General features: G+C 40.5%; 1 protein-coding gene across 2 annotated transcripts in view; it reads right to left on the minus strand.

The window, feature by feature from the left end:
• pdgfd (platelet derived growth factor d) overlaps positions 1-27,500 on the minus strand; it is a 37,745-nt gene that overhangs the window by 9,868 nt on the left and 377 nt on the right. The window contains exons 1-4 of one of the 2 annotated variants that reach the window (XM_052106720.1): positions 27,223-27,500; positions 17,350-17,536; positions 10,019-10,196; positions 223-276 (exon numbers count right to left, since the gene is read on the minus strand). The exon at positions 27,223-27,500 is cut by the window's right edge and continues 377 nt beyond it. In XM_052106720.1, coding sequence (XP_051962680.1) covers positions 223-276; positions 10,019-10,196; positions 17,350-17,536; positions 27,223-27,427 — 624 coding nt within the window. In that variant the 5' untranslated portion in view covers positions 27,428-27,500. Of the gene's footprint in view, positions 1-222; positions 277-10,018; positions 10,197-17,349; positions 17,561-27,222 lie in introns of both variants that reach the window. The other variant, XM_052106719.1, reaches the window with a different exon arrangement.

The following is a 27,500-nucleotide window of genomic DNA, read 5'->3' on the forward strand; positions in this document are numbered from 1 at the left end:
TCGTTCGACCTTGGCACAGTGTCGAGACCTTTTAGCCGACTTCATGCTGCTGAAAAAGTTCAATTCAGGTGTTGATTTGATTGATCAGGTCTGGGTGTGTCTAGTCCAGCTGAACCACATTATGGGTTCAGTAGGCAGTTTCATAGATTTGGATTTCGATAAGACGCACATGGAAGTTGTGACCACAAATGTTGCTGTAATGATTTTTCTCATGACACTTACAGAAATGATCGTAACAGCTTCCCAGTTCATCAGAGAAGCGAGAGGTGTGCCGTTCTGAAACAGAGAGAGATTTAAACAAATAATTTTCGTTTTCACTTTCCCAAACATTTCTCAATCTGAATTCAGTGCCTGAAGAAATGTGGGAAAATCATTAACTTGACATACAGCAGCTACAGCCAAAAATCCACAAACACTTTCACACACGCTCAAGATCATCGGTCAAGGGGGCGTGGCTAGAGTCATCACAGCCATGACATTTAAAACCAGCCTAAAACAGCAACACTAAAGGTGAACATGAACAATCCATCATGACACTTAGATTAACAAGCCCATCAATCTAGAACTGGATGCTGGCCTGGGTGGCTCAGCGAGTATTAATGCTAACTACCACACCTGGAGTCGCGAGTTTGAATCCAGGATGCGCTGAGTGACTCCAGCCAGGCTTCCTAAGCAACCAAATTGGCCCGGTTGCTAGGGAGGGTAGAGTCACATGGGGTAACCTCCTCGTGGTCGCTATAATGGGGTTCTTGCTCTCGGTGGGGCGCGTGGCGAGTTGTGCGTGGATGCGGCTGAGAATAGCGTGAAGCCTCCACACGCGCTACATCTCCGCGGTAACGCTCTCAACAAGTCACGTGATGAGATGCGCGGATTGTCGGTCTCAGACGCGGAGGCAACTGAGGTTCGTCCTTCACCACCCGGATTGAGAAGAGTCACGACGCCACCACGAGGACTTGGAGCGCATTGGGAATTGGCCGTTCCAAATTGGGGAGAAAAGGGGAGGGAACCAAAAAAAATGCCTTTATATCCGAATAATGAAGGACGAGAGCGAAAGGGAGAATTTGGAGCTGGTTACTTATTGCATACAAAAATTAAAAAGCTTGATTTAAAAACATTGTAAAGTGAAAAAACTAAAATACAAGTTTAAATAAATACAAACCTAATAAAGTTTTTAACTTTTTCCAAAAAGTCAGTGTTTGAGATGAAATATGAGACACTTTTCAAAAATCACTTTTTTATTATTATTATTATTATTATTTGGGGGGTCATTTCCAATCAAGCTGTAATTTTGGCAAATTACGCAAATAGTTTGAAAATATTAATTAATTGTGTGTATTTAAGATGCATCAAATGTTCGCAATGAAATTAGCCCTAGTAAGAAATGAGTCGCCAATCTTATTTCAAAAACATTAAAATCACAACATCTCATCTGATGCATGCACATGCACTGTTGGACATTACAGTAATAGACCAATTAACTAGTGAGTGTTAAAAACGTTTAAACAAGACTTTACTTTCCAGAGATCCACAGTGCTAAAAGCTAAAAGTGCCTGAAGATATACATTGATTATCTTAATATTTAATAAATACACTTTCAGTTAAGAATACAAGGTCCGTTTGCCTCCACACACAAACTTCCCTGTGCTGCCACTGCAAAATGACTCCTTATATAAATCTGCACCCGTGGCAATGCAGACAATAGCAGGGGGTCAGAGGTGGCGGGCGTTCTGTTATGATGATATTTCCCATCAAAGATTAGCGTCTCTATGGGCGTTTGATGCAACAGACAAACCTTACGCTAATGTTACGCTAATGTGCGGGAATGTGGAATGTCAGGAATACCACACCGGATCCAGAACGGACAAACTGCCACCTATGAACCTAAAAGATCAGCAGCTGCAGGGGTCAACGCTGCTTAAAGATAATGTGGAATCAAAAAGGCTCACTTTCTTAATGTCCCTGGTCTTATTGTGCACGATAAGTGCATGTTATTACACCACCAGTGAAACATTTGAACACATTTACTCGTGCTGTCTAATATTTCCACATGTTAGAAAAACAGTAAAGTCATCAAAACTAGGAAATAACACTATGGGAATTATGGGAATTATGTAGTGACCAAAAAAGTCAAACAAAGCACAACCTAAAGATTGCATATAACAAAGTGCAAACGCACACACAACATTAGAGTCAGCACACAAGTGTGGATTATCTTTTAAACTATAGGTGGCGCTGTCTCAAAACTGCTCAGATATCCCCAAGACATGATGTTTATAATGCATAAAAACTGTCTATTTAATCTGACAATGCTTTTAAAAGATATATCACTTTTTAATCAAATTCAATGTGACGGAGGAAGTGTATGGCTGACATGATAAATTGGTACTTAGTATTGTTGAAATCTGCATGACCCAAGGAATCAAAAGTGACCACATTATTTTAAGACACATGGTTCAAAAGTTACAGACAAAAAAACCCACGAGGTGCCGTCTCTGGAGTGGTGGTGGTGTAGTGGTCTAAGCACCATAACTGGTAATCTGGTAATCAGAAGGTTGCTGGTTTGATCCCCACAGCCACCACCATTGTGTCCTTGAGCAAGGCACTTAACTCCAGGTTGCTCCGGGGGGGATTGTCCCTGTAATAAGTGCACTGTAAGTCGCTTTGGATAAAAGCGTCTGCCAAATGCGTAAATGTAAATGTCTCCAAACTTTAATCATGGTCCTGATGTAGCGTACCAGGTTTCGTTTTGATTGGACAAACTGTTGCCGAGATACAGCCTCACATCCAGATTTACATCGATCCTCGTTAACTTTACGCTGCTGTAACGTTTAAACAAATGCTTTTCATTTACTATCATTTCTGTGTGGCTCGGTCTGGAGATTATTTTGAGACACTGTTTGGACAAATCGGACAAAGTTTGATGGACGTAAATGTGATTATCCAAGATGGCAGCTACTGTAATGGGCGGAGTTATAATGTATCGGCGTTCATTTGAAACATTAAGAGGAGACAAAAAAATATATTTAGTTTCTCTGAGAAACGGATCAAAAGATACACACAAAATAACATGTTTGTACTGGTGGTGGCGCTATGGAGTTTATCCGAGAGGTCCCAGATTTGCAATGTGGACTATTCATGAGCACCCCTATAAGTGTGCCAAATTTCATAATTTTCCTACAAACGGTTCTATGGGCTGCCATAGACTTGCTCTGGGGAGGAATAATAATAATAATAATAATAATAATAATAATAATAATATTAATGCAAACAGATACAATAGCGGCTACGCACCTTCAGTGTTTGGCCCCTAAATAAATATTGAAAATAAAATAGACCATAAAAAGGCATCCTTACATTTACAATAAAGAACCTAAAAAAAACAAATCCTTCAAAATAACATGAACCTGTTGATACACGCCCCCTTTTTGAGCACAAACCATAAAAATGACATACCTGAAGTTAAATGGTTGTATTTACGGGACGCTTTGGAGTACAGACGCAGTTGTAGTATCTTTTGAAAGAAAACACTTTGGGCTTTATTTCACAAGTTTCAGAATTAATATATGTTGTTATTTTTTAAAGTTAGAGAAGCTGAAGTTTATAGTAATGGAAATATTTTGTGCTGAACTTGTTTTTATATGGAGTGCGTACTCCAGGTAGGGAATGAGGTTTTGCCCCAAGTGAAGGAGTTCAAGTACCTCGGGGTCTTGTTCACGAGTGACGGGACAATGGAGCGGGAGGTTGGCCGGAGAATCGGGGCAGCAGGGGCGGTATTGCACTCGCTCTATCGCACCGTTGTCACGAAAAGAGAGCTGAGCCGAAAGGCAAAGCTCTCGATCTACCGGTCAATTTTTGTTCCTACCCTCACCTATGGTTATGAAGGTTGGGTCATGACCGAAAGAACTAGGTCGCGAGTACAAGCGGCCGAAATGGGCTTCCTCAGAAGGGTGGCGGGCTTCTCCCTTAGAGATAGGGTGAGGAGCTCGGAGTAGATCCGCTGCTCATTTGCGTTGAAAGGAGTCAGTTGAGGTGGTTTGGGCATCTGGTAAGGATGCCCTCCGGGGCGCCTCCCTAGGGAGGTGTTTCAGGCACGTCCAGCTGGGAGGAGGCCTCGGGGAAGACCCAGGACTAGGTGGAGAGATTACATCTCCACACTGGCCTGGGAACGCCTCGGGGTCGCCCAGTCAGAGCTGGTTAATGTGGCTCGGGATAGGGAAGTTTGGGGCCCCCTGCTGGAGCAGCTGCCCCCGCGACCCGACTTCGGATAAGCGGTTGAAGATGGATGGATGGTGGATTGTTTTTATAATCTAAAAAAACAAGAATAAAAGTGCCAAGACAACCCAGAAATTCAATGTTCTCAAAGTCACGAGTCTAAAGAAGTTACGTTTCAAATTTGAAGATGATCGAATAATAAATGAGGCTCCTGCAGCTTTAAATCTCTGTAAAATCGCTGGAAGTGTCCAGAGTTAAATTAAGCTCCGCCTCTCAAGACGACACTAAATCTGACGGCACTGCTCGACTTTTATGAATAAAACTACGCCACATTTTTATAAATAGACTTTGGAGACGGGCTGGTTTTGTTTATGAGACTCTAATATATCAGATCATAAACAGTTTTAAAACATGAATCCTGCTCAGATTGCAGTTTGTTGAAGAACGATGATGAAGGCGAGATCTCATGTAAACAATGGAGAATATATCAATATGTCTCACATTTATCACTTTTATGGACAAAAAGTGTTATTGGATGTTTTTAATGAACGCTTGTCATGGACGACTGACCCAAGTGTGTTGAACTGGATTCATCTGGCGATTGTGTTTTCATAATAAAAGTCCCGTTTTGATATCGCATGTTTTCATAATAAAAGTCCCGTTTTGATATTGCATGTTTTCATAATAAAAGTCCCGTTTTGATTATTGCATGCTTTCATAATAAAAGTCCCGTTTTGATATTGCATGTTTTCATAATAAAAGTCCCGTTTTGATATTGCATGTTTTCATAATAAAAGTCCCGTTTTGATATCGCATGTTTTCATAATAAAAGTCCCGTTTTGATATTGCATGTTTTCATAATAAAAGTCCCGTTTTGATTATTGCATGTTTTCATAATAAAAGTCCCGTTTTGATATCGCATGTTTTCATAATAAAAGTCCCGTTTTGATATTGCATGTTTTCATAATAAAAGTCCCGTTTTGATATTGCATGTTTTCATAATAAAAGTCCCGTTTTGATTATTGCATGTTTTCATAATAAAAGTCCCGTTTTGATATTGCATGTTTTCATTTGTACTCCTGCACAAATAACTCAATCGCTGTTTCTGGAGCATTGCTATTGTGAAACAGAGATCGGATATCAATGTTGAACCCTTATACCTTTGAAAAGATGTATCATTTGTTAACATTAATTACAGTTATAGACGGTAACTTATATATTAAATGTAAGCAGGGTGACGTCACTGCCACGTGCGGGCGATTGCGTATCAACAGGTTAAAAGGAAAGCACTCTAATTATATACAATTATAATATACAAACATGGCATTCATATGCAAGCACCCAAAAGAAAAGCTAAACAAGCAAATCAAACGCTATGAAACACAAGCCTGTTGGAAAAACACACACATCTGTGTTTCTGTCATTAACATACACATACAGGGAAAAGACTTAATGAGAGTTTTACACCTTTTATTGTATTAGGAATGAAACCATGAAAGAAAAAGAACAGACAGAAAAGAAATATGTTCTTTAGAATTAACTTCCGCAATTAAAACTCAACAACACATTCAGACACTCTCACCGTCTCTCACTTCAATGCGTCGCTCACAACGCTCCTCTCTACAGACTCTCTTGTTTATGTTCTTCTTCAGCTCATCTCTAAACTTTTGGAAGTTCATCTGAGGTAAATGAGTACGTCAGATCAGGGACTAAAACCAAACTGTTTATCATTTCGGTTCGTTCCGAGCAGAAACGGTATTTTTTTCGTTCCGGGGCCGGTTGCAGAAACATAGCCATTAACTTAAGACTGCATCTAACAATTAGTTTGACTAGCTAAAGACGCCATAGAAAGCCTGTTGCATAAAACAAGCTCACAGTTGTCTTTAGTAAGACAGTCTAATTTGCATTGCATTGTGGGAAAAATAAGACACTGAACAGCTTAAAAAAAATGGCCGACAGTGGAAGCTCAATACATTTTTTATTCGCTGAGAATATTTGCTTATTAGAGGACAACAATGCTTCCAAATGTATTTTAATGAACACATTTAGTGATTTAACCCAAATAATTAAAAACACAACATTTTGTTACCATTTTTAAAGTCAAAGTCTTCAACCAAGTCTCAACTCAAGCCCCTTTCAGCCCCCACTGGCTCAGCAGACAGTTCATTTCAATGGCAAAATGGAAAAGTTAGCCTGAGGTGTGCTGTCTTACATTTTGGTCTTTAATTAGACTGATAAAGTTTTTATGCGACTGACTGAAAAAATTAAGACCAACATTTTAGACGACTAACTAGTAAGACTAGTCTAAAACGGTTTTATGCAACCGGCCCCCGGTTCAGAAGTTCCGCAGCCTCTTTTCCTAAGGTTATAATGTTCTTTTTAAAGTGACAGTACACTATAAGGGGTGGGTGAAACACCAATTGCAGTGTTGTTAAATATCGCAAGAGGAACAAGCAACCTGGTCTAGAAAACAAGCCCAAAATAAGCCACATGCCTCACCAAAATAAGCTACATGCCTCACCAAAATAAGCCAATTGCTTCACCAAAATAAGCCACATGCCTCACCAAAATCAGCCACATGCCTCACCAAAATCAGCCAATTGCTTCACCAAAATAAGCCAATTGCTTCACCAAAATAAGCCACATGCCTCACCAAAATCAGCCACATGCCTCACCAAAATCAGCCACATGCCTCACCAAAATCAGCCACATGCCTCACCAAAATAAGCCAATTGCTTCACCAAAATAAGCCACATGCCTCACCAAAATAAGCCACATGCCTCACCAAAATAAGCCAATTGCTTCACCAAAATAAGCCACATGCCTCACCAAAATAAGCCACATGCCTCACCAAAATCAGCCACATGCCTCACCAAAATCAGCCAATTGCTTCACCAAAATCAGCCACATGCCTCACCAAAATCAGCCAATTGCTTCACCAAAATCAGCCACATGCCTCACCAAAATCAGCCAATTGCTTCACCAAAATAAGCCACATGCCTCACCAAAATCAGCCACATGCCTCACCAAATTAAGCCACAATCGAAAAATCACTCCAGTTTTCGGTTACGTTCTGCCATAAAATGTCGTTCGTTTTCATTCCTTGAACCGTTTTCAGTCCCTTTTCAGATAAAGTGAAAACGTCCCACTGTGCATCCAGACCACTGACTACCCCCCCACACAAATGTTGTGCAACTGTAATCATTACAGCTCTACCAATTCATGACAGAAGCCTTAAAAATGCATTTAATATCATTTCATGCTTCAAATTCAAATTTCATATAATCAAGTGATTAAATAAAGGCGGAGACTATTTCAACTAACTGTAAAAAGCATCTTCTTTGGTGTGTTTATTTGGAGTCCAACAGACACCCTACACCAGGGGTGGGCAACTATTTTGGTAAAGGGGCCACATCAGGCTTTAAGTAGTACATGGGGGGGCCACGTTGTATTCCTTTTGAGATACAATTTTCTGCATTGATTTGGTTTTTGTATCTTTTAAGCCCAGAAATAGTTGTGTACTGAATTTTCTGAAGTGTATCTGTGACTAATGGGACTATTCTGCAATTGCCTAAAGTATTGTATTGCTCTACAAAGGGAGATACTTTTATATCAGGCATTCAAAACCAAATAAAGGCTGAGCTAATACATTTATTTTATCATCTCTACATCAGAGGGTCTGTTTTAATAAATAAAAAAAATTACATTTAAAAGAACTTTTCATGTTTGGGCAAAGTGGGCGAGTTCTTCTAAAACATTAACCATTTACACGCTAAAATGATCATGATGCGGGTCTCCTCGATGGTTTGACTTTCAGCACACAACTGAATAACACCGGCTGCATGACTATGATAAATAATTACTGCAAGAGTTACATTAGCATACAGGCGTGAAGGGACTTCAACATTTCTAAGTTGCACAAATAAAAAAATACATATACATATTCGTATCTGGCTTGCTTTTGCTCGTATGTCAACGATGCCGTGATCTACTTTTATATTTAATCACTGTGAAGGTTTTCCTGCAAAGTAGCCCCAAACATCACAAGCAGCCTCACGAATGGACACCAAGTAGCCGTAAAACACTTTTCCTTGAGCAGAATATTGCACTACAGATCGCTATGTTTGTTCAAAGGGGAAAGCGAGAGCTAGAAATAGTGCAATTGTGTGCATGGTTGCCAGATCGCACAAAATAAGTATAACATTAGGCAGAATATTTACAATTTGCGCAAGTATAAATCTCAAACTGGGGGTGTTGCGTCTCTTATCTGGCCACGCTGAGCATGTTAGACGCTGGTGGAGACGTCCAAATGCAAGTTAACTGAAATATCCAATGGGAAAAAAATGCTTTTATGATAATTGAGCCACGGGCCCCATAAACCATGTGGCCCGCAGGCCGTATATTGCCCATGTCCGTCCTACACCAACTCCTACCCCAAACCCTACCTTACCAAAATTTAACATGGTTTTACTACAGTAACCACAGTATCACCAAGGTATTTTTCTATTAAAATCAAAAGTAACCACAAAATTAAACATGGTTACTATGAATGTTTCAGAGGAGGCCACTAAAACATGACATATGAACAATGCAATATTACAAAAAACAAATACGATTATAATATAAAAATGAACTCAATCGACAGCTCAAACCTTTCTGGATATGTTGTAGCGGTGACGCGAGTCATGTGATGACCATTTACGCGTACAAATATCACTCGCTTCATAGACTTCAGTGTATTCTGCAGCGCTGACACGAGTCATGTGATGACCATTTACACATATAAATATCACTCACTTGATAGACTTCAATGTGTTCTGCAGCGCTGACACGAGTCATGTGATGACCATTTACGCGTATAAATATCACTCACTTCATAGACTTCAATGTATTCTGCAGCGCTGACGCGAGTCATGTGATGACCCTTTACACGTATAAATATCACTCACTTCATAGACTTCAATGTATTCTGCAGCGCTGTCACGAGTCATGTGATGACCCTTTACACGTATAAATATCACTCACTTCATAGACTTCAATGTATTCTGCAGCACTGACACGAGTCATGTGATGACCATTTATGCGTATAAATATCACTCACTTCATAGACTTCAATGTATTCTGCAGTGCTGACACGAGTCATGTGATGACCATTTACGCGTATAAATATCACTCACTTCATAGACTTCAGTGTATTCTGCAGCGCTGACGCGAGTCATGTGATGACCCTTTACACGTATAAATATCACTCACTTCATAGACTTCAATGTATTCTGCAGCGCTGTCACGAGTCATGTGATGACCCTTTACACGTATAAATATCACTCACTTCATAGACTTCAATGTATTCTGCAGCACTGACACGAGTCATGTGATGACCATTTACGCGTATAAATATCACTCACTTCATAGACTTCAATGTATTCTGCAGCACTGACACGAGTCATGTGATGACCATTTACGCGTATAAATATCACTCACTTCATAGACTTCAATGTATTCTGCAGCACTGACACGAGTCATGTGATGACCATTTACACGTATAAATATCACTCACTTTTGCACATCATTGTTTTTCACAATCACAAACGTGACCGATTATGGTTTCAAAATGGAAAATTTCTCCGAAAGGTGAGGAGTTTGGATCCCTGAAATTATTATGTTTTTTTATCATGCATTTATTTATTTTGTGGAATTTGATAATTTTCCACGGCACACCTGACAATATGCTGCGGCACAGTGGTTGGGAAACACTGGGTTAGTACATCAGAACTATATAGTTTTCATATGTTTTTGTGGTACTCACCAGCAGAGAATAACAGATTTTGAATCCGGGTTTTGCAACAAAGTAGTCATCTGATTTGAAGGTGATTTTGATGAGGTTGGTTTTGGATGTGATTCGTGATGGAGCTCTCTGACCACACCAGCGGCCCCAAATTATGGTGCTGGTCTCAGAAATATCCTCCACTTCCACAAAATCATACCTGCAAAACACACATACACACCTGTCAGTATTACCTGTCCAGGTAAAGCAAACACACCAGAGATGTGATTGCTCACCAGATTATTAAAAAAGACACCTACTACATATTATCTGTACACAGGTGAGGACCACAATTCATTCATTATAAGTAAAAGCACAGATATCACAATCCCTTGTCAAATTTCTCCCAGTTTGTCTTTCCTCTCTCTTTCTACAATCGTCACATCTTTCCTATTTTTCATCCACTAAATTAATCTGATCTCTCTTTTCTTTCTGCTTTGTCCTCTGTTACGGTTTTCTTTTCAGTTCTAATGTCTCTGGGGTCTTTATAAAGTATCAGATTTACAGCAAAACCCTGTAACCTCAAGGACATAACCGTAACCCGAGTCATTCCACTCACAATCCCTGGTCCATTACTCAGTATGAATCTCTTACTGGTTGTTCAAGATTTATAAAAATGTTTTGGCCCTTCAGGCCTTTATTTTCTGTTCCAGAGAGGCAGAATGAAAGAACTAAACCCTGTTTAAAATGGTCAACTGGCAACATGTGATTTACTCAAGAAGGACATGCTCAACATCCTCTAACAATATTCCCATCAGCCAATCAGGTTTTAGGGTTTAAAGCTTTAGAAGTAGGGTTAGGCTTTATGCTGGGGTTGAACAACATTTCTATTAAACGATCATTTTCTCTGATTTTAGAGTTGAGAGTTTATGGTTAGGGTTGGGAGGGATGGAGGCATATATGGATAGGTGGATGGATGAGTGAATAAATAATTAATAAGATTTCTTGAGTTTTAAGTGGTGTTAAGAAAGTGTTGCTTTGACTCTTAGGATTGGTGCTGATGGTAAATACTGTATATTAAGTTTATTCTGTGGTCTGTTGTTTAATGATAATTAATCTCTCAGCACTCACTCTGAATTAGTGCTAATCAGAGGTCTGGCGCTTGATTACCCATGAATCTAATGCTAGTAGCACACTCCTGGATCAACATTCTACGCTGGTCCAAGAGTACCCTCAGGTTTCAACAGTTAGGTTAGATTTAGGGTTGTATTTATGTTCAAATATATATCATTTACATTTACATTTATGCATTTGGCAGAAGCTTTTATCCAAAGCGACTTACAGTGCACTTATTACAGGGACAATCCCCCCGGAACAACCTGGAGTTAAGAGCCTTGCTCAAGGGCCCAACAGTGGCATCTTGGTGGTGCTTGAACCCCCGACCTTAAACCCCCAACCTTCTGGTCAGTAACCCTGAGCCTCAACCAATGAGCCACCACTGCGCCATATAATCAATGACTTGGAATAGGTCTACAAGGGGAAATTTTGCAACTAACTTCCAAGTTTTGAGGTAAAATTGGAGATCCAGGGATCTGGTTTAAAAGAAGGATCCACTTGTCCACCTTGGAGGATCTGGGTGTCGCTGTAAGAAGACGAAAAGGACAGAGTGTCCAAAGTTGGAGTCAAGGGTAGAGGTTAGGGTCATCATTTTGGGCGTAGAAAAGGGTTGGGATTCAAGGGGTCCAGCTTAAGAGATTCTGTAAAGGTTCAGTTTGGTGTAGGGATCAGGATTAAAGCAAAGGTTAAAAGGGGTAAAATGGTTGGGCTAATGATTTACACAAGTAGGGCATGTTCCAGGATCACCCCCTTCTCTGTTTTTTTCTTTCTTTTTTAATGCTGGTCTACATCTCACATCTTGACTGCATGCATTTGTTTTCTCCACTGTGTTTTGTTTACTATAGCTTCTTCCGTCAACAGTGAGGGGTTTACATGTGATAAATGTACATCCAAACAATAGTGGAGGTAAGTGAGAATGAGAAGCCAGTAGATACTGTTTCGAATGCTGGTAGTACAGCCAGCAACACACACTTTGGTTCCGGCTGTAGAGCCCCCGAAGCAGAGTTATTGGGTGACGTCTCAGCGGCATAATCGCTCAGCAAAATGACACCACTCACCCATTCCTGTTAGGGTTTCCAAATGATTCTCCCCACTCAGTGATGTGCCCACTTAGAATCATGTTGAAGGAGCCCTAATAATTGGTGATTCTATCAAAAGGAACGTGGAAATAGAGACTCCAGCCACTATTGTTAAATGCATTTCGGGTGCCAGAGCATCTGACATCAGATCATATTTACAAATGCTAGAAAATTCTAAAACATAGATTTTCTAAAATTGTTATTCATGTCACATTGGGAGTTGTATTTATCGATATACTCAACTCCCTTGGAGTCAGACAAAATGTGACAGGACCAACTCATCACCATAATCATAAGCTAGATTTAATTCTGTCATATAGAGTTGATGTTGATACTATAGAAATTCTACTGCAGAACGATGACATCTCAGATCATTACCACATCTCTTGTTTGTTGCGATCAGCTAATGTTCCTCAATCTACACCACGCTAGGTAGAACTAGTCTTTCGACCATTAAAGATAGCTTCACTAATAATCTTCCAGAATTGTCTCACATACTCAGTAAGCCAAAAAGTCTAGAAGAACTTGATGTAATAACATAAAATATAAATACAGTCTTCTCTAGGACTCTTGATCATGTTGCCCCCTACCTAGATTAAAGAAAATTAAAGAAAAAGCCTTGCACCATGGTACAGTGATCACACTCGTGCTCTCAAGAGAGCAGCTTGGAAAATGGAGAACAAGTGGAAGAATACAAAATTAGGGTATTGAGGTATTTCGTGGTTCATGGAAGGCTGGTGTATATACCTACAGACAGGCACTAAAAGCTGCCAGACCAGCTTATTTGAGCAAACTCATAGAAAATAACCACAACAATCATAGGTGTTTATTCAGTACTGTGCCTAAATTGGTTAGGAATAAAGCATCGACTGAACCAGATATTCCGTTGCAGCACAATGACTTTATTAATGACTTCATTAATTGATTTAATGATAACATTTAAATAATCAGAAATAAAATTGGAACTACGCAATCAACGGTCACAGCACCTCAGAAAACAGAAAATCAACTTCAATCCTTTGCGGTCATAGGTCATGAAGAGCTAACAAAACTTATTAAAAAAAAATCAAAAGCCACAACATGTATGTTAGATCCAATACCAACTAAGCTCTTAAAAGAGGTATTCCCAGTAATCTCAGAACCTCTTCTTAATATTATTAACTCCTCGCTATCCTTAGGACATGTCCCATGAAACTTTAAAATGGCAGTTATCAAACCACTTATTAAGAAGCCACAGCTTGATCCAAGAGAATTTGCTAATTACAGACCGATTTCAAATCTACCATTTATCTCGAAAATACTAGAAAAGGTAGTGTCCTCCCAACTGTACATTTCTACACAGAAATGGAACAGTATAAAGAATTTTAGTCTAGATTTAGGCCCCATCACAGAACAGAGACTGCACTTATAAGAGTTACAAATTACTTGTTCTTATCATCTGATAACAGCTGAATTTCTCTTCTAGTACTTTTATATCTTAGTGCTGCATTCGACACAATAGATCACAACATTCTCTTGAATAGGCTGGAGAATTATGTTGGCATTAGTGAACTTGTATTAGTATTGTTTAGGTCCTATTTATCAGATGGTACCACTTTGTATGTGTAAACGAGGAATTTTCAAATCAAAACAAATTTATGGAGTGCCACAGAGATCAGTTTTAGGACCTCTGCTTTTCTCCTTATAAATGCTACTCCTGGGAGATATTATCAGCAATCATAGAATAAGTTACCACTGTTATGCTGATGATACCCAACTTCTTCTAAACCCAACAACAATTCACAATACTCCAAATTAGCAGAGTATATCAATGAAATCAAAGATTGGAAGGCCAGAAATGTCCTTCTACTCAATTCCAACAAAACAGGTGTACTAATGATTGGACCAAAAACCTCTAAAAATAGGCAGATTAAATATAATTTGACTCTCGTTGGACAACAGTGAAGAACTCCGGTGTTATATTTGATACCAATCTATCCTTTAAGAATAACATTTCAATCAAATAGAACAGCAAATTGCAACACACGCTCTCTGTTGCTGATGCCAAAAAACTAAATCATGCATTCATGACTCAAGACTAGATTATATTAATGCATTACTGGGAGGATGTCCAGAAAGTTAAATAAATAAACTACAGGGGGCCTGGGTAGCTCAGAGAGTACAGACGCTGACTACCACCCCTGAAGTTGGAGTGAATCCAAACAGGTCTCCTAAGCAACCAAATTGGCCCAGTTGCTAGGGAGGGTAGAGTCACATGGGGTAACCTCCATAGAATAGCATGGGCTTCTATATGCGCTATGTCTCCGCGGTAACTCGTTCAACAAGCCACGTGATAAGATGTGCAGATTTACGGTCTCAGACCCGGAACTGAGATTCATCCTCTACCACCCGAATCTGTAACAAGGAGCGCATTGGGAATTAGGCATTCCAAATTGGGTAGAAAATAAATAAAAAATAAATAAATTAAACTTCAATTGGTTCAAAAAAGACATTACATTGGCTACCCATTTTGAAATTCTGTTGACTACATACAAGGCTTTGAATGGTCTAGCGCTGCAGTACTTAAGTGGCCTTCTGATCATTATGATCAAAGCATTCTGGCTTGTTAATAATTCCAAGAATATCAAAATCCACAAAAGAAGGTAGTTCCTTTTCATACTTGGCTCCTAAACTATGGAATAGTCTCCCAACACTGTTTGGGTTGTAGACACGCTCAGTTTAATCTAGACTAAAGACTCCTATATTTAGCCAGACATACAACTAATTTAGCCTTAAACTCACAATTAGGCTGCTTTACAAACATCCATCATGATCTATAACTCTGCATAAAATTGAATGGCATCTATGCTAATATAAAAAATTTTGGGACTCGTATCCCGAGGTTACCAGAGCCAGCCCTCTCCATACTTGCTTGGTGTCGGACTCCACCGCTATGTGTCACTGAAAGATGACGACAAACTACAGCCAATACCAGCCAGACATCACTTCAGTCTTTTGCCTTTAGAGGCTGGACCGATGCCAACTCAAAATGTAAGACATGGGCTACTTCATATGCTACTGCTTGAAACTGGAATTAGGATGGACCCCACCGAACATCACCGAAATGACCTGCAGGTTGAACTGCAATGCAACTCTTTAATCTCTGCCTGCATCAGCTTTGTCTGTTGATGGACTCTTGAAATGGAATACATGGACTATCAATTAATTGCCAACAAAAGCCTTCATTAGCCATCTAACAAAATCAATGTAAACTTCTGCTCTTAATCCAGGATAGACTTCAAAGACATTAGTCATTGATCTTTACCAATGGACCTTAATGCTTACTTAATTTACAAATTTAAAACCATGACTTGCACTGCACATAAATCACTAATATTGGCATTATTTTCATGCTGGTTAGTCAGAGGGGAACTGGCCCCACAGTGAGCCTGGTTCCTCCCAAGGTTATCTTTCTCCATTAACCAACTTCTTATGGAGTTTTGTGTTCCTTGCCACAATCACCTTAAGCTTGCTCACAGGGATTAAAAATACTTATAGAAATTAAATAATTAAATACACAATTAACAATCATATTAATTGTGAGTGGTGGTGGTGTAGTGGTCTAAACCTCATAACTGGTACACTGGTAATCAGAAGGTCGCTGGTTCGATAACCACAGCCACCACCATTGTGACCTTGAGCAAGGCACTTAACTCCAGGTTGCTCCGGGGGGATTGTCCCTGTAATAAGGGCTCTGTAAGTCGCTTTGGAGCGTCTGCCAAATGCATAAATTTAAATGTCATATTTAATCAAACTACGCAATGATCACGCTAAGACTTTATAGATATTACACAGTTACATTTTTTGTTAATGCATGATTTCCTGTAAAGCTGCTTGGAAATGATGTGTGTTGTGAAAAGCGCTACACAAATAAAAATGACCTTTACCCATTACATTGGTGCCGAAACCCGGGAAGGAGGAGGGATGTGCTGTCGCATAGTCCTCACCGCTGCCATTCGCCAGGGGAGCAGTCTCGGCCATCTGCCTGGGGGCGGAGGGGTCGCTACTGGCCACAGAGATTCGGAGGAATCTCTGTCGTCTGGCAAGAAAGGGGAGGAGCCATCGGGGCAGCTGTGGCTCAGTTGGTAGAGCGGGTCGGCCACTAATCACAGGGTTGGTGGTTTGAATCCTGGCCCACTTGACTCCACATGCCGAAGTGTCCTTGGGCAAGACACTGAACCCCAAGTTGCTCCCAATGGCAGGCTAGTGCCTTGCATGGCGTATGAATGTGTGTGTGAATGGGTGAATGAGTCACAGTGTAAAGCGCTTTGAATACCGTTAAAGTTAAAAAGGCGCTATATAAGTGCAGACCATTTACCATTCCGTCCACTAGGGGTTCGAGGACCGGGGACCACCGAACCAGTTTTTTTTTTCTCTCTCACTCCGCCTCCCTCTTTCCCTCCCCTCGTCTCTCCCAGGGCTCCAGAAAGGCGGGGAAGACCTGACGGCAGACACGGCCGGAGGGCAACACTCCCCCACCCCCCCTTCCAGGAAGGGAGAGGAGTACACCATGCCAGGTGTTTCCCCGGCCTGAGTCAGGCAGTGGAGGAGTGTGACGGAGGAATGCAGGCCAGGCCGTGAGGACACACGCCCGACCCTGAATCAGGCTAATCAGCCAGGAGGGGGATAAAGACGAGCATGAGGCACCAGTTCGGGAGAGAGAGAGCAACATGCGGCCGCTATGTGAGTCTATGCGTTCATGCTTGTTTTATGTTGAGTTTATGACATTAAAGTTTAAGTTGACTGTTCTGCCAGTTCCCACCTCCTCCTTGCCCATCCCTTACATGTTACAATGTTCTACTTGTGTAAATTATGTTGTATGAGGTGGAAGTGATGTTGCAAAGTAGGACCTATTCCTGGATAAACATATTTGATTGGCATTGGAGCCTTATTCCAGTCAAACAAACATGGTTCCAACCCCAACCATAGACTACTCTACTCTATAGAAATTATGTTAAAAAGAATAAAAGGTTTTCACTACTTTTGACCAATGAATTTCCATGACTATTCCAGTTGTTCGTGATTACTGGATAAGTATTTTGCACTCAAAAAGTGCCCTTATGCCTAAACTTAATGAACCCCAACCCACCTTCCCACCCAAATCAACCAACCATCCATCAATCCATCCATCCCCCTCACCTGCAGACTCCATTTTCCGCATCTTCCAGTCCAAACTGAGCATCAAACTCCAGTAGGATGCGTGTGTGTGGGGGTGAGAGCAGTTTCCACGACAACAGCAGGTTGCGCGGGTATGCGTTGGGGAACCGCGGGCTCTGGACATGACCTCCGCCCTTGACCATGATAATCTCTTCTTTCCGGTACAAGTCTGTGAGGTGATTGCTGTCTGTTACTGGTCACAACAGGTTAGTGCATTTACTCTCGGAAACAAACAAACAAACAAACAAACAAACGAACGAACAAACAGATATATACAGACATAACACATATATAGGGTTAAAAACTGCTTCATTTCAGCTCAGTTAAACAAGTAGCATAGTAGGAAATTCAGTCCGTCTTTGGAAAAAGTTTTGTCTGAAAATAATTTGAGCTTAATATCTGAACTTAGTGCAATTAATGGTCTACAAAATCTCTTAAAGAAGATCCACAATACTTAAACATGGGCAACACAAGAGAAGTGAGACAGCAAAAGGGGGCGACAGCTCTACAGTAACAGACAGGCACACTCTTATCCCACAAGGTAAAATATTAAAAACAGCAAAAGTTATGCAACAAGAAAACACAAAAAAGGTATTTAAAGTGACATTTAATGAACCTGTAAAACATCAACTTTGATGTATTTTAAAAACATTTAAAAGGTGAAGTGTACACCTTCAGTGCAAGTCAGAATCGCAAAAATAATTGTTTCCAAACATGTATCCTGAATACTCCCCGTCTGCCATTGGTTGCCAAATAGACAGTCCCGCCCACAAACTTATGCCATTGGTTAAGCCTCAGTATATTAGAATCAAATGAATGATCCACCTCACCTTTAAAGAATGCATGATACACTGATTGAAAATGACCGATATGATTGGCTGTGCTAAAAAAGAATTTGAATGATGCAGTTATGACGATGTTTTGCATGACTCTTGATCACCATGGGGCGCTCTTTTGCATTCTTATAAACACGGGTAGGGGGCATGTCCCTCCTAACCACACACACCCTGATTACTGATCCATGCACACAAACACTTGTGATTACAGCTGTACTGTGGGAGCAGGGCCAACATCCATCACCATGCCAACCTACTGACCACTGAGCTTTGAAATGAACTTAACACTCACACAAAAATAAGACTCACAAACGCACACATTACTCACTCATTTCACCTCTAGAAGTGTGACGCTGACAGACTGTCTCGCACCTTTATGCTAAATCAGCCTCAATTACACAATCACACGCACACACACACACACACACACACACACACACACACACACACACACACACACACACACACACACATGACTTTTTTTAAATGGCAATTTGCTTCAACTTTCTGAGAACAAATACACACATAAAAACACATTTTTCCACAGAGACACGCACTATAAAAACTCTTTAAAATTTGTAGTGTTAGAGTTCACACTGTCAGCTGACTCGTTTTAAAACACACCTGAAAGATGCTAACAAACTAAGAGGCTCTTTTACAAAGCCTGGTTTACTGGCTTGTTGTCTACTCCCTACATAGGCAGCATACTAAATGCAATAGAACCTCATAAGTGACTACATAGACAGTGCGTCATATCTCTGATTGGTTGATTTTCTCTCCTCAGTTTAATTGTGTAATTGTCACAATTCCAAAAATCGGCTTCATTTTCATCATGCAAAATATAGTTTCTGCTTTCTTGATTTTAGGGTGAATGTGACCCAAACATGTTCTTTGAGTTTCACCTTCACATACAAAAGTTAATACAGAGAGAGGACAGAGGTCAAGCACATGCATAAAACTTTATGATGATCCAGTTTGTGCGTGTGACTCATCGATGAATAGCTACTTTATGACCCTGGTGTCTGGCAGTTTTACCGAACTTAGAGGAGCATCAATGCATGACACAGTGAAACTCGGTCCAAGAGGAGGTGACTATAGTGTGTGTGTGTGTGCCCAACTATTTCAAGATTTTCTCACCTGGTGTGGTGCTCTGTGCTGGAGTGAGAGATCATGCTGAAACTGTTACTCAGTTGGAACTCAAAAGCAGAATCTATTCCTGAATGTCTTGAATCACAAACAGTTTGAGATGCATCTGATTATTCATACTAATAAACACATTTTCCACCAGTCAGCACACTTACATTAGTGCATTAGAGACCTAATACAGCAATGTAACCTTTGATCTTGTATCCATAGCAACCAAACATTCTATGACTGTTTACTTTTGAGATATAAAGTAACGGAACAGTTGATTGATACAAATGTCTGTAAACTCCAACGGGTCATTCCGTGTCAACTCAACTCAGAGGCTCAAAATGTTGTTTTTTATATTTCATCTCTATATGATACACCCCAAATTTCATGTGAATCAGTAAAACAGCCTATGACAGTTTTAAAAAAGTAGGTTGTTAAAAAGCCTCAACTCAAGAGCCGAAAGTGATGTTTATTCTTAATAATAGAGCATTTATGAATTCTTGAAAATCAAGATATTTAGGGGTCAAAGAACTGTGACGCTGCAATAAGGCTATTTTAAGGACATTTTTTGGACATAACTCTGGAACCATAAAGGCTAGAATCGAAATTTTACAAAACGTATATCTATGATTTAACTTACGTTTATAAAAATGGTCAGCTAATAAAAATTTTCAAAAAAACAAAAACATACTTTTTTCGAACTTCTAGACCGTTTGTCTGAATCGCACGAAATTTGGTATACATGTTCTACAGACCCTTGTGGTTATAATTAACTCACAGAATTTTGATAGGTCAAATTGTTTGGAAGATATAAGTGAATCAATTTAAATCATTGACTAATATCTTCTCAATGCAAAGTCCAAATGTGATGAAACCCGGTACACTTAGTCAACAAGATATTTTGTCTTAGCATGCATGCAAAGTTTACCCAAAGGCGGCACGACAACTAAAAAACTGCCATAGTTTCTCAGCCGTTTAACCCACAAAATAAAAAAATTAAATATGAAATGTCTTTGGTTAAAGTGCTAACATATCCTTAAAATACCGATTCGAATAATCAACAAAAATGGCCACCAGCAGCCAATCAAAGTTCAGCAGCTCATAACCTGCGTTGTGAATGGCTGATCATTCTGAAATTTGGTGTCCACTTACAGGTTGCCAAAATAAGGCTGCATACCACATTTTGTGAGAATCAGCCACATGGTGGCGCTATAACAAGCGAGTTCACATTTTTTCTAATAACTAGGGAATCATAGAACTCGTCCTTGGCCATGTGTCTGATTTACATGATAATTAGTACATCATCAATGTTTTGGACTCAAAACACTTTAAATAACAGTATAACCCATTTAAGAGTCCCTCACATTCGTTTTAATCCTGTTAAAAAACAAATACGAGGCTACTGTGAATAAGGTCCATATGTGCTTGGAACCCAATGATTGCTGCTTGTGGCTATACATTACATTGTTTTTATGTAAATAAAAAGGTACATTTATAGTTTCAACATTATTTTTAATTTAGACCTTTTGTTATATTGGACAAGAAGCTTAAAATCTTGTGACCCACATTTGGTTTTCAACCACTGAAAATGGGTCAAATGTACCAATTTATGCACATCGACAGCCCCATATCTCTGGGATTTAACCATTTAGGGCCTTAAAAATATTAGATCCAAAAAGAAAAGTTTGTTAAGAACCATAATCTAAAAGGATATTATGATATATGTTATACTTCTGGAGATATAGGTACTCCCAACTTTGGAAAAAACACTTTTGGACACCATTGGCATATAATGCAAATCATCAGATTTTAGTAATAGACCTATATATCTCTGTAAAATTAAAATAATGATGCTGCCACCCTTCTAAGGGTGTTTGTTGGACCTGTAGTTTAATAGAGATCCATGACATTAAATATGTTGGCTTTAATGTTGGCATTTATGTTCATATTCCAGCAGAAAAGATTCATCAAATTAAAAACTTTCAACCGGGGAAGTTTGTCCACTCGCCTTTTGAGGATTGACCACAGGTTCTCTATGGGATTAAGATCCGGAGAGTTGCCTGGCCACGGATCCAAAATTTCAATGTAATGATCTCCGAGCCACTTCATTATTACTCTTGCCTGATGACATGGTGCTCCATCATGCTGGAAAATGCACGGATCATCGCCAAATTTGCTCCTGGATCGTTGGGATAAGTTGCTCTTGCAGGACGTTTTGATACCATTCTTTACTCATGGCCGTGTTTTTGGGCAGGATTGTGAGCGAGCCCACTCCCTGTGATGAAAAGCAACCTCACATATGGATGGTCTCTGGATGCTTCACTGTTGGCACGACACAGGACTCATGGTAACGTTCACCTTTTCTTCTCTGGACTCTCGATTTTCCAGACGTCCCAAACAGTCGGAAGGGGGCTTCATCAGAGAACATAACTTTGCACCAGTCTTCTGCTGTCCAATCCTTTTACCTCCTGCAGAATTTCAGTCTGTCCTTGAAGTTTTTCTTGGAGAGAAGTGGCTTCTTTGCTGCCCTTCTTGACAACAGGCCATTGCCCAAAAGTCTTCTGGACACTCTGGGATGTCCCGAAGTCTTCTTCACTGCAGTTGAACCTCTCTCCTGATGATCTGGTAAATGGTTCTTTCAGGTGCAATATTCTTTGCAGCAATTTCCTTGCATCAAAATGGCCTCACATGCAAAGCGATGATGGCTGCACGTCTTTCTTTAGAGGTAACCATTGCTAACAAGAACTCAATGATTGGAAGCACTTCTTCCCTCCTTTTATAGCAATCAGTCTGCTCTTATAATCCAATCAGAATGATCAAGTGTGATTTCACCTGACTAGTACTCGCTCACACTTTCCCAGGTGCTGCTGATATGATTAGTGAAATGATGTTAGCTGGTCATTTTGTGCCAGGACCAAAAAACAGTGAAATTTGGGTTTAAAGTTAATGACAATGAGGCTTGTTGCAATTATTTAAAATGCATCTGATCACTCACAATGTTAATCATCACCACAACAACTGAAGCAGAAAACTTTGCAAAACACAAAATTTATGTCACTGCTGTATTATGAGGGGTGTGTGTGTTTTCTGGGGGAATCCCATAACAAATTCCTCAGTAATGATGTTTGGGTGTGGGGCCAGGACAACCCTCTGTGTAACTGTCCTAAAATAACTACATATAATACTGCACACACAGATGGCATAAATTGGACTCCTATGATGTCATGCAAAGAAAAATGAAGCGTTCTCCGTCCGCACCAAGTGTGCCGCACAAGCCCTCAAAAGTGAAGCCAAAATGTCTCGATCGCCCCCCGGTGACTGGTCCTAGTATAGGTCATAAACCCCGCCTCCCCATGTTATTCATCGGGACGTGAGACCAACTAAACAATTAAATTACACTTCACATATCTTTTTTCCAGAGATAGTTTCTGTCATTTACTGTCGTTTCTATCACGTTGATGTAATTTCAAGTGTTTGTTTTCAAAATAAGTTTGTTTTTAGTTATTTGATGCTATAAAAACGGTGCTGTGACATCATGATTGACAGCTGTGATTGACAGGTTCTCGGAGCGAAGTAGTCACTGAAGCACCAACAGACTTTTTTTCGGGATCTTCGGAGGACTGAGGAGATTGGAGCTTTAAACGTAATGTAAAAATTTCTATAATTAATTATTTCACACCGTCATAAGTCAAAAGTCAAAAGTGCAGGGGCGTGTCCTAGCGATTGATTCAGCGAGAGTGAGGGCGGGGCCTTGATTTCGCGGCTTTACTTCCTGCTCACTTGGGACTTGCAGACTCAAGTCCCAAGATGTCAGCGCCATATCGGGACACTGGCGGCTTCAGTTCTCACCAGTGGAAAAGAGCGAAGGGGCGTCGTCCATCTTTTTTTACAGTCTATGGTCCGGACACACATCGTGCCTCCAACTTAGTAAAAAACCTCTGGTGAAATATTAGCGCTGTCGAATTACAGTGTTAATTCAGTGCGATGCATTATGTTAAAAAAAACACGTACACATTCCTGAGCAATTCAAGCATGGAGTACCTCACAATTTCTCCAGGGGGCAGTAAGCGAAACTCGCTGTATAGGAAACGCTCAGCTGAGACAGACAGAGAATAAACAACACTTACCGACAGACAGCGTCGTGTCTAGAAGGGATCCCTCTCTCGTCAGTCTAGTGAGATCCTTACACGGCGCTTAAGTTACACCTCAATCCGGGTGGTTGAGGACAAGTCTCTGAGAGCATCAATTCGTGCATCTGATCACGTGACTCGTTGTGCATGACACCGCCGAGACTCACAGCATGTGGAGGCTCATGCTACTCTCCACGATCCAAGCACAACTCACCACACGCCCCATTGAGAGCGAGAACCACTAATCGGGACCACGAGGAGGTTACCCCAGGTGACTCTACCCTCCCTAGCAACCGGGCCAATTTGGTTGCTTAGGAGACCTGGCTGGAGTTACTCAGCACGCCCTGGATTCAAACTCGCAACTTCAGGTGTGATATTGAGCATCAATACTTGCTGAGATAGATTATTTTAAATGCTGTGAGTCTGACTGGGTGGTCAAGTGGGAACATATTCACCCCTTGTGCGCCACAGAAACTAGCGTGCGGCCATCTTGAACCATTTGTCTTGTAACTTCCGTTCTAGCGGTTCTATATAGAGATCTATGGTGTTGATGTCAAAGTGTGATTAGCTGGATAAGTGGGTTTACAGGATTTAGAGTTGTCAAAACCTATCATGAGTATTTTAAACTCTCTGGAAGCAGAGCGGGGAGATTTTAAAGCAGGAGTGTTTCACTCATAAATACGCAAGATCCTACCTTCACGCTGTGGACGTACTAATGTGCCCATGTGCTCATTAAACAACAAGAGACAACATAAAGTCATTATAAATATCTCATATGACACCTCTGACCATCTTCTCATGTCATTCACCCAACGCTTTTAGTTAAGTTGAGCATATTTTTTGAGCGTTAAACTGGGGGATGGGGGAGGGGGGAGGGTGACACTATATTTACACACACACACACACACACACACACACACACACACACACACACAGGACGTACTATATAACTTGAGTGGGGACACATTTGTTCGCATTTTTCTTTGCTATTCGACTGGAAAGCTGCACAACCTGATTGTGTATATGTATATATATATATATATATATATATATATATTCACACACACACACACAAAACAGTTAGTTCTGGTCCTCGAATCTGATTGGACGAGAGATGTTCCATGAACTCTGGTGGTCTGACACCATCAGCACTCGGACACTTCACTGTGTGTGTATCACTCCGCTTGTGTTCGTGCTGTTCTAAACTAAAGTGTAAGAGTAGTGCATATGTGTTAAGAGTTACTGTATAAGTGTCTCTTACATGCATTTTTTTGACATTGCATATGGTAGCCAGCAGGTGGTGGCAAAAGATAATTTTTGTGTGTAATATGAGACAGTTTGGTGACTTGAAGTGAATCCGTTAGTCATTGTTTACATACAACAGCGCTCCATGATCGCTCGTATTACTACTACACTACTAAAGCTAGGAAACAGCTTTAAACGGCTTTAAACGAACAACTTCAGCATTACAGCTCATCACAGCTGAGAGACACAACAGGCTGATTGATTACAGAACTCAAGGTGCTTGCCTCTTACTGGTTTCTCTCCTCATTAGAGAGGACACACTGTTTAAAATGGCGGAGGATATTGTGGTTTCTATAGGGAATGACTCTAGCTCGGCTACAGCGAAAAAGGGAGAATTAGCCCCACTTGGACGACTATTTTACCACTGAGAAAGCTGAGCTTCAGAAAGCTGACAGCATCTCTGCTTGGGAGTGGCAACGGGTGATATTCTCTCTCTCACACACACACACACACACACACACACACACACACACACACCCATCCTTGTCTATCCAATAACTTGTTTGAAACAGCACAAGCCGTGATATCATTTCTGAAGTGACATTTCTTAATTGCTAACGAAGGCTTGGACGCATCATTTGTTTTTTTTAACCAGCAACGGCAGATTCTGATCCGTCATTTGCGTTTTTATGACCGTTCTCAGTTTTTCCAATTTTTTTTTTTATATACTTGTTCATTGAACTGTTGTATAGAAGCAACATCACACTCGTAACCATGCTATATGACCCTAAATCAGCACTTATGTGATTACCAACGACACTCGACCTGCGGCCGAATCACAGCAGTGCTGATATAGGGCCATATCGCACTCTTGCTCGTGTGAAAATATTGGCTATAAAAAGCTTGAAACTGTAAATCTTTTAATACAGAGTATTGCAACCGAGTCTCCATTTCAAAATAGGAGTCCCCGGGGAATTTCAGGCTTGTTTATAGTTAAAAGTCCTGCGTTATGAACCAAATCCTCATTTTTTCACATTAAGTTAAGATAATAAAAAAAGGAAAGTCTAATGAAAAAAAAATTGATTTTAAACACCATCGGCCGCTTCATCGAGTGGCGGTGGCGTTGTGGGTTAAAGCACAGAACTTGTAATCAGAAGGTTGCTGGTTTGATCCCCACAGCCACCACCATTGTGTCCTTGATCAAGGCACTGAACTCCAGGTTGCTCCGGCGGGATTGTCCCTGTAATAAGGGCTCTGTAAGCTGCCTTTTCCACCACCATCGGCTGACCTCTACCTATATGTCATTTCTAAACCACTTTAATATTCCCTCACTCACACACACCTGGAACACAACAAGGTCCCGAAACATAATTCCCAGTCTTCAGTTTGCCTTCATCAGCTTTAGCTGCTTTTGTATTTGACAGCACGGCTCCTTTAATCTGTAAATGTGTTTGTAAGGAACACACTAGAACTCTGTGGTATTTTCTCAAGAGCAAAAGAAGCCAGACATGTGACATGAACGGTTGAAAACACGCTTGAGCTGATCACAACATGAACTGGTGATATTCAGGCCCATTTACAGCAACCACAAAAAGTATTTGGATACATCCATCACACTGAATCAAACCGCTTGAATGTCAGTCCGTTAGATTACAGAACATCGAAGCAAAGTGTCCTCTGCAAACAAACGACGAAATCCACGTTGTCTTTATTTTTAAGGGCCTGATCACTGTGGTGGTTCCCTAAAGGGGACTTGTACCTCCAGTTAAAATGTTTAACTCATTTTGTGTTCATAATTGCACCCTACGGGACTATTGTGGTGCATAAAAGGTACATTTGTATGTTTTGTTCCTCTCAGAACACCAATGGACCTGCACAGTACCTTTTACTCTCCTTAGGGGAGATGTACCCAGTGACAGCTGTTATTCCAGGGTTTAACACAAATTTCGACTCTCCCTTCTGGGCACTTACGATGGAAGGGAATGGGGGCCAATCCATACACTTTAAAATACTCACTATGTTCACAAGTTTAGCCACAAGACGTAAACAATACGGGTGTTAATATGACTTCAGTGTGACAAAATCACTTACTAACTGCATCTGTGTGGAGTTACCCAATTTTACAACTTCAGCGCCATGATGGTGCGGTCAACAAACCCTCAAATTAAACTTTACAGCTCAAATAACACAGAAAAATGAATGTAAGTGCTTTTATACGATTACAAGCGTCACATTTCTACCTTTAAACCCTCCAAAAATGGGCCCCATTGACTTCCATTGTAAGTGCCTCACTGTTATCTCCATTTTTGCTTTTACAAAATGCTAATTAACATTATAGCACAAATGCTGTCCAACTTGTAGTGAACCCAGAATATTCCTTTAAGCAAAGCATTTTATTATTTCACACAAAAGGATGTTTGATAGGTTTTAAATCATGAAAAAATCACTTTTTCCAAGTGCGTCTTAGCTCTCCAAATACACTTTGGGGCCCCAGTTATCTCCAAACTCACCATTGCTGCGTGTGTTTGAAGCCCTGAGCGCTCTGGAGGACATCACCTGGACCTGTGTGCCGTAATGGTCGCCTCTCATCGCGGCGATCAGCGAACAAACGAGCAGCCACATGATCTGGACGCGAACCGAGCGCAGATCCGTGATCCAAAAGCGCCACATGGATCCGGAATTTCCACCGTCCACAAATCCACACAACAGGTTCATATAAACCAAGCCACGGAATTCAAAGACTCCAACTCTATCTTGCTTGTATCCCGATTAACCCTGAGTTTATAAT

The sequence above is a fragment of the Xyrauchen texanus genome, chromosome 36 (assembly GCF_025860055.1).
Source record: "Xyrauchen texanus isolate HMW12.3.18 chromosome 36, RBS_HiC_50CHRs, whole genome shotgun sequence".
Lineage (NCBI taxonomy): Eukaryota > Metazoa > Chordata > Actinopteri > Cypriniformes > Catostomidae > Xyrauchen > Xyrauchen texanus.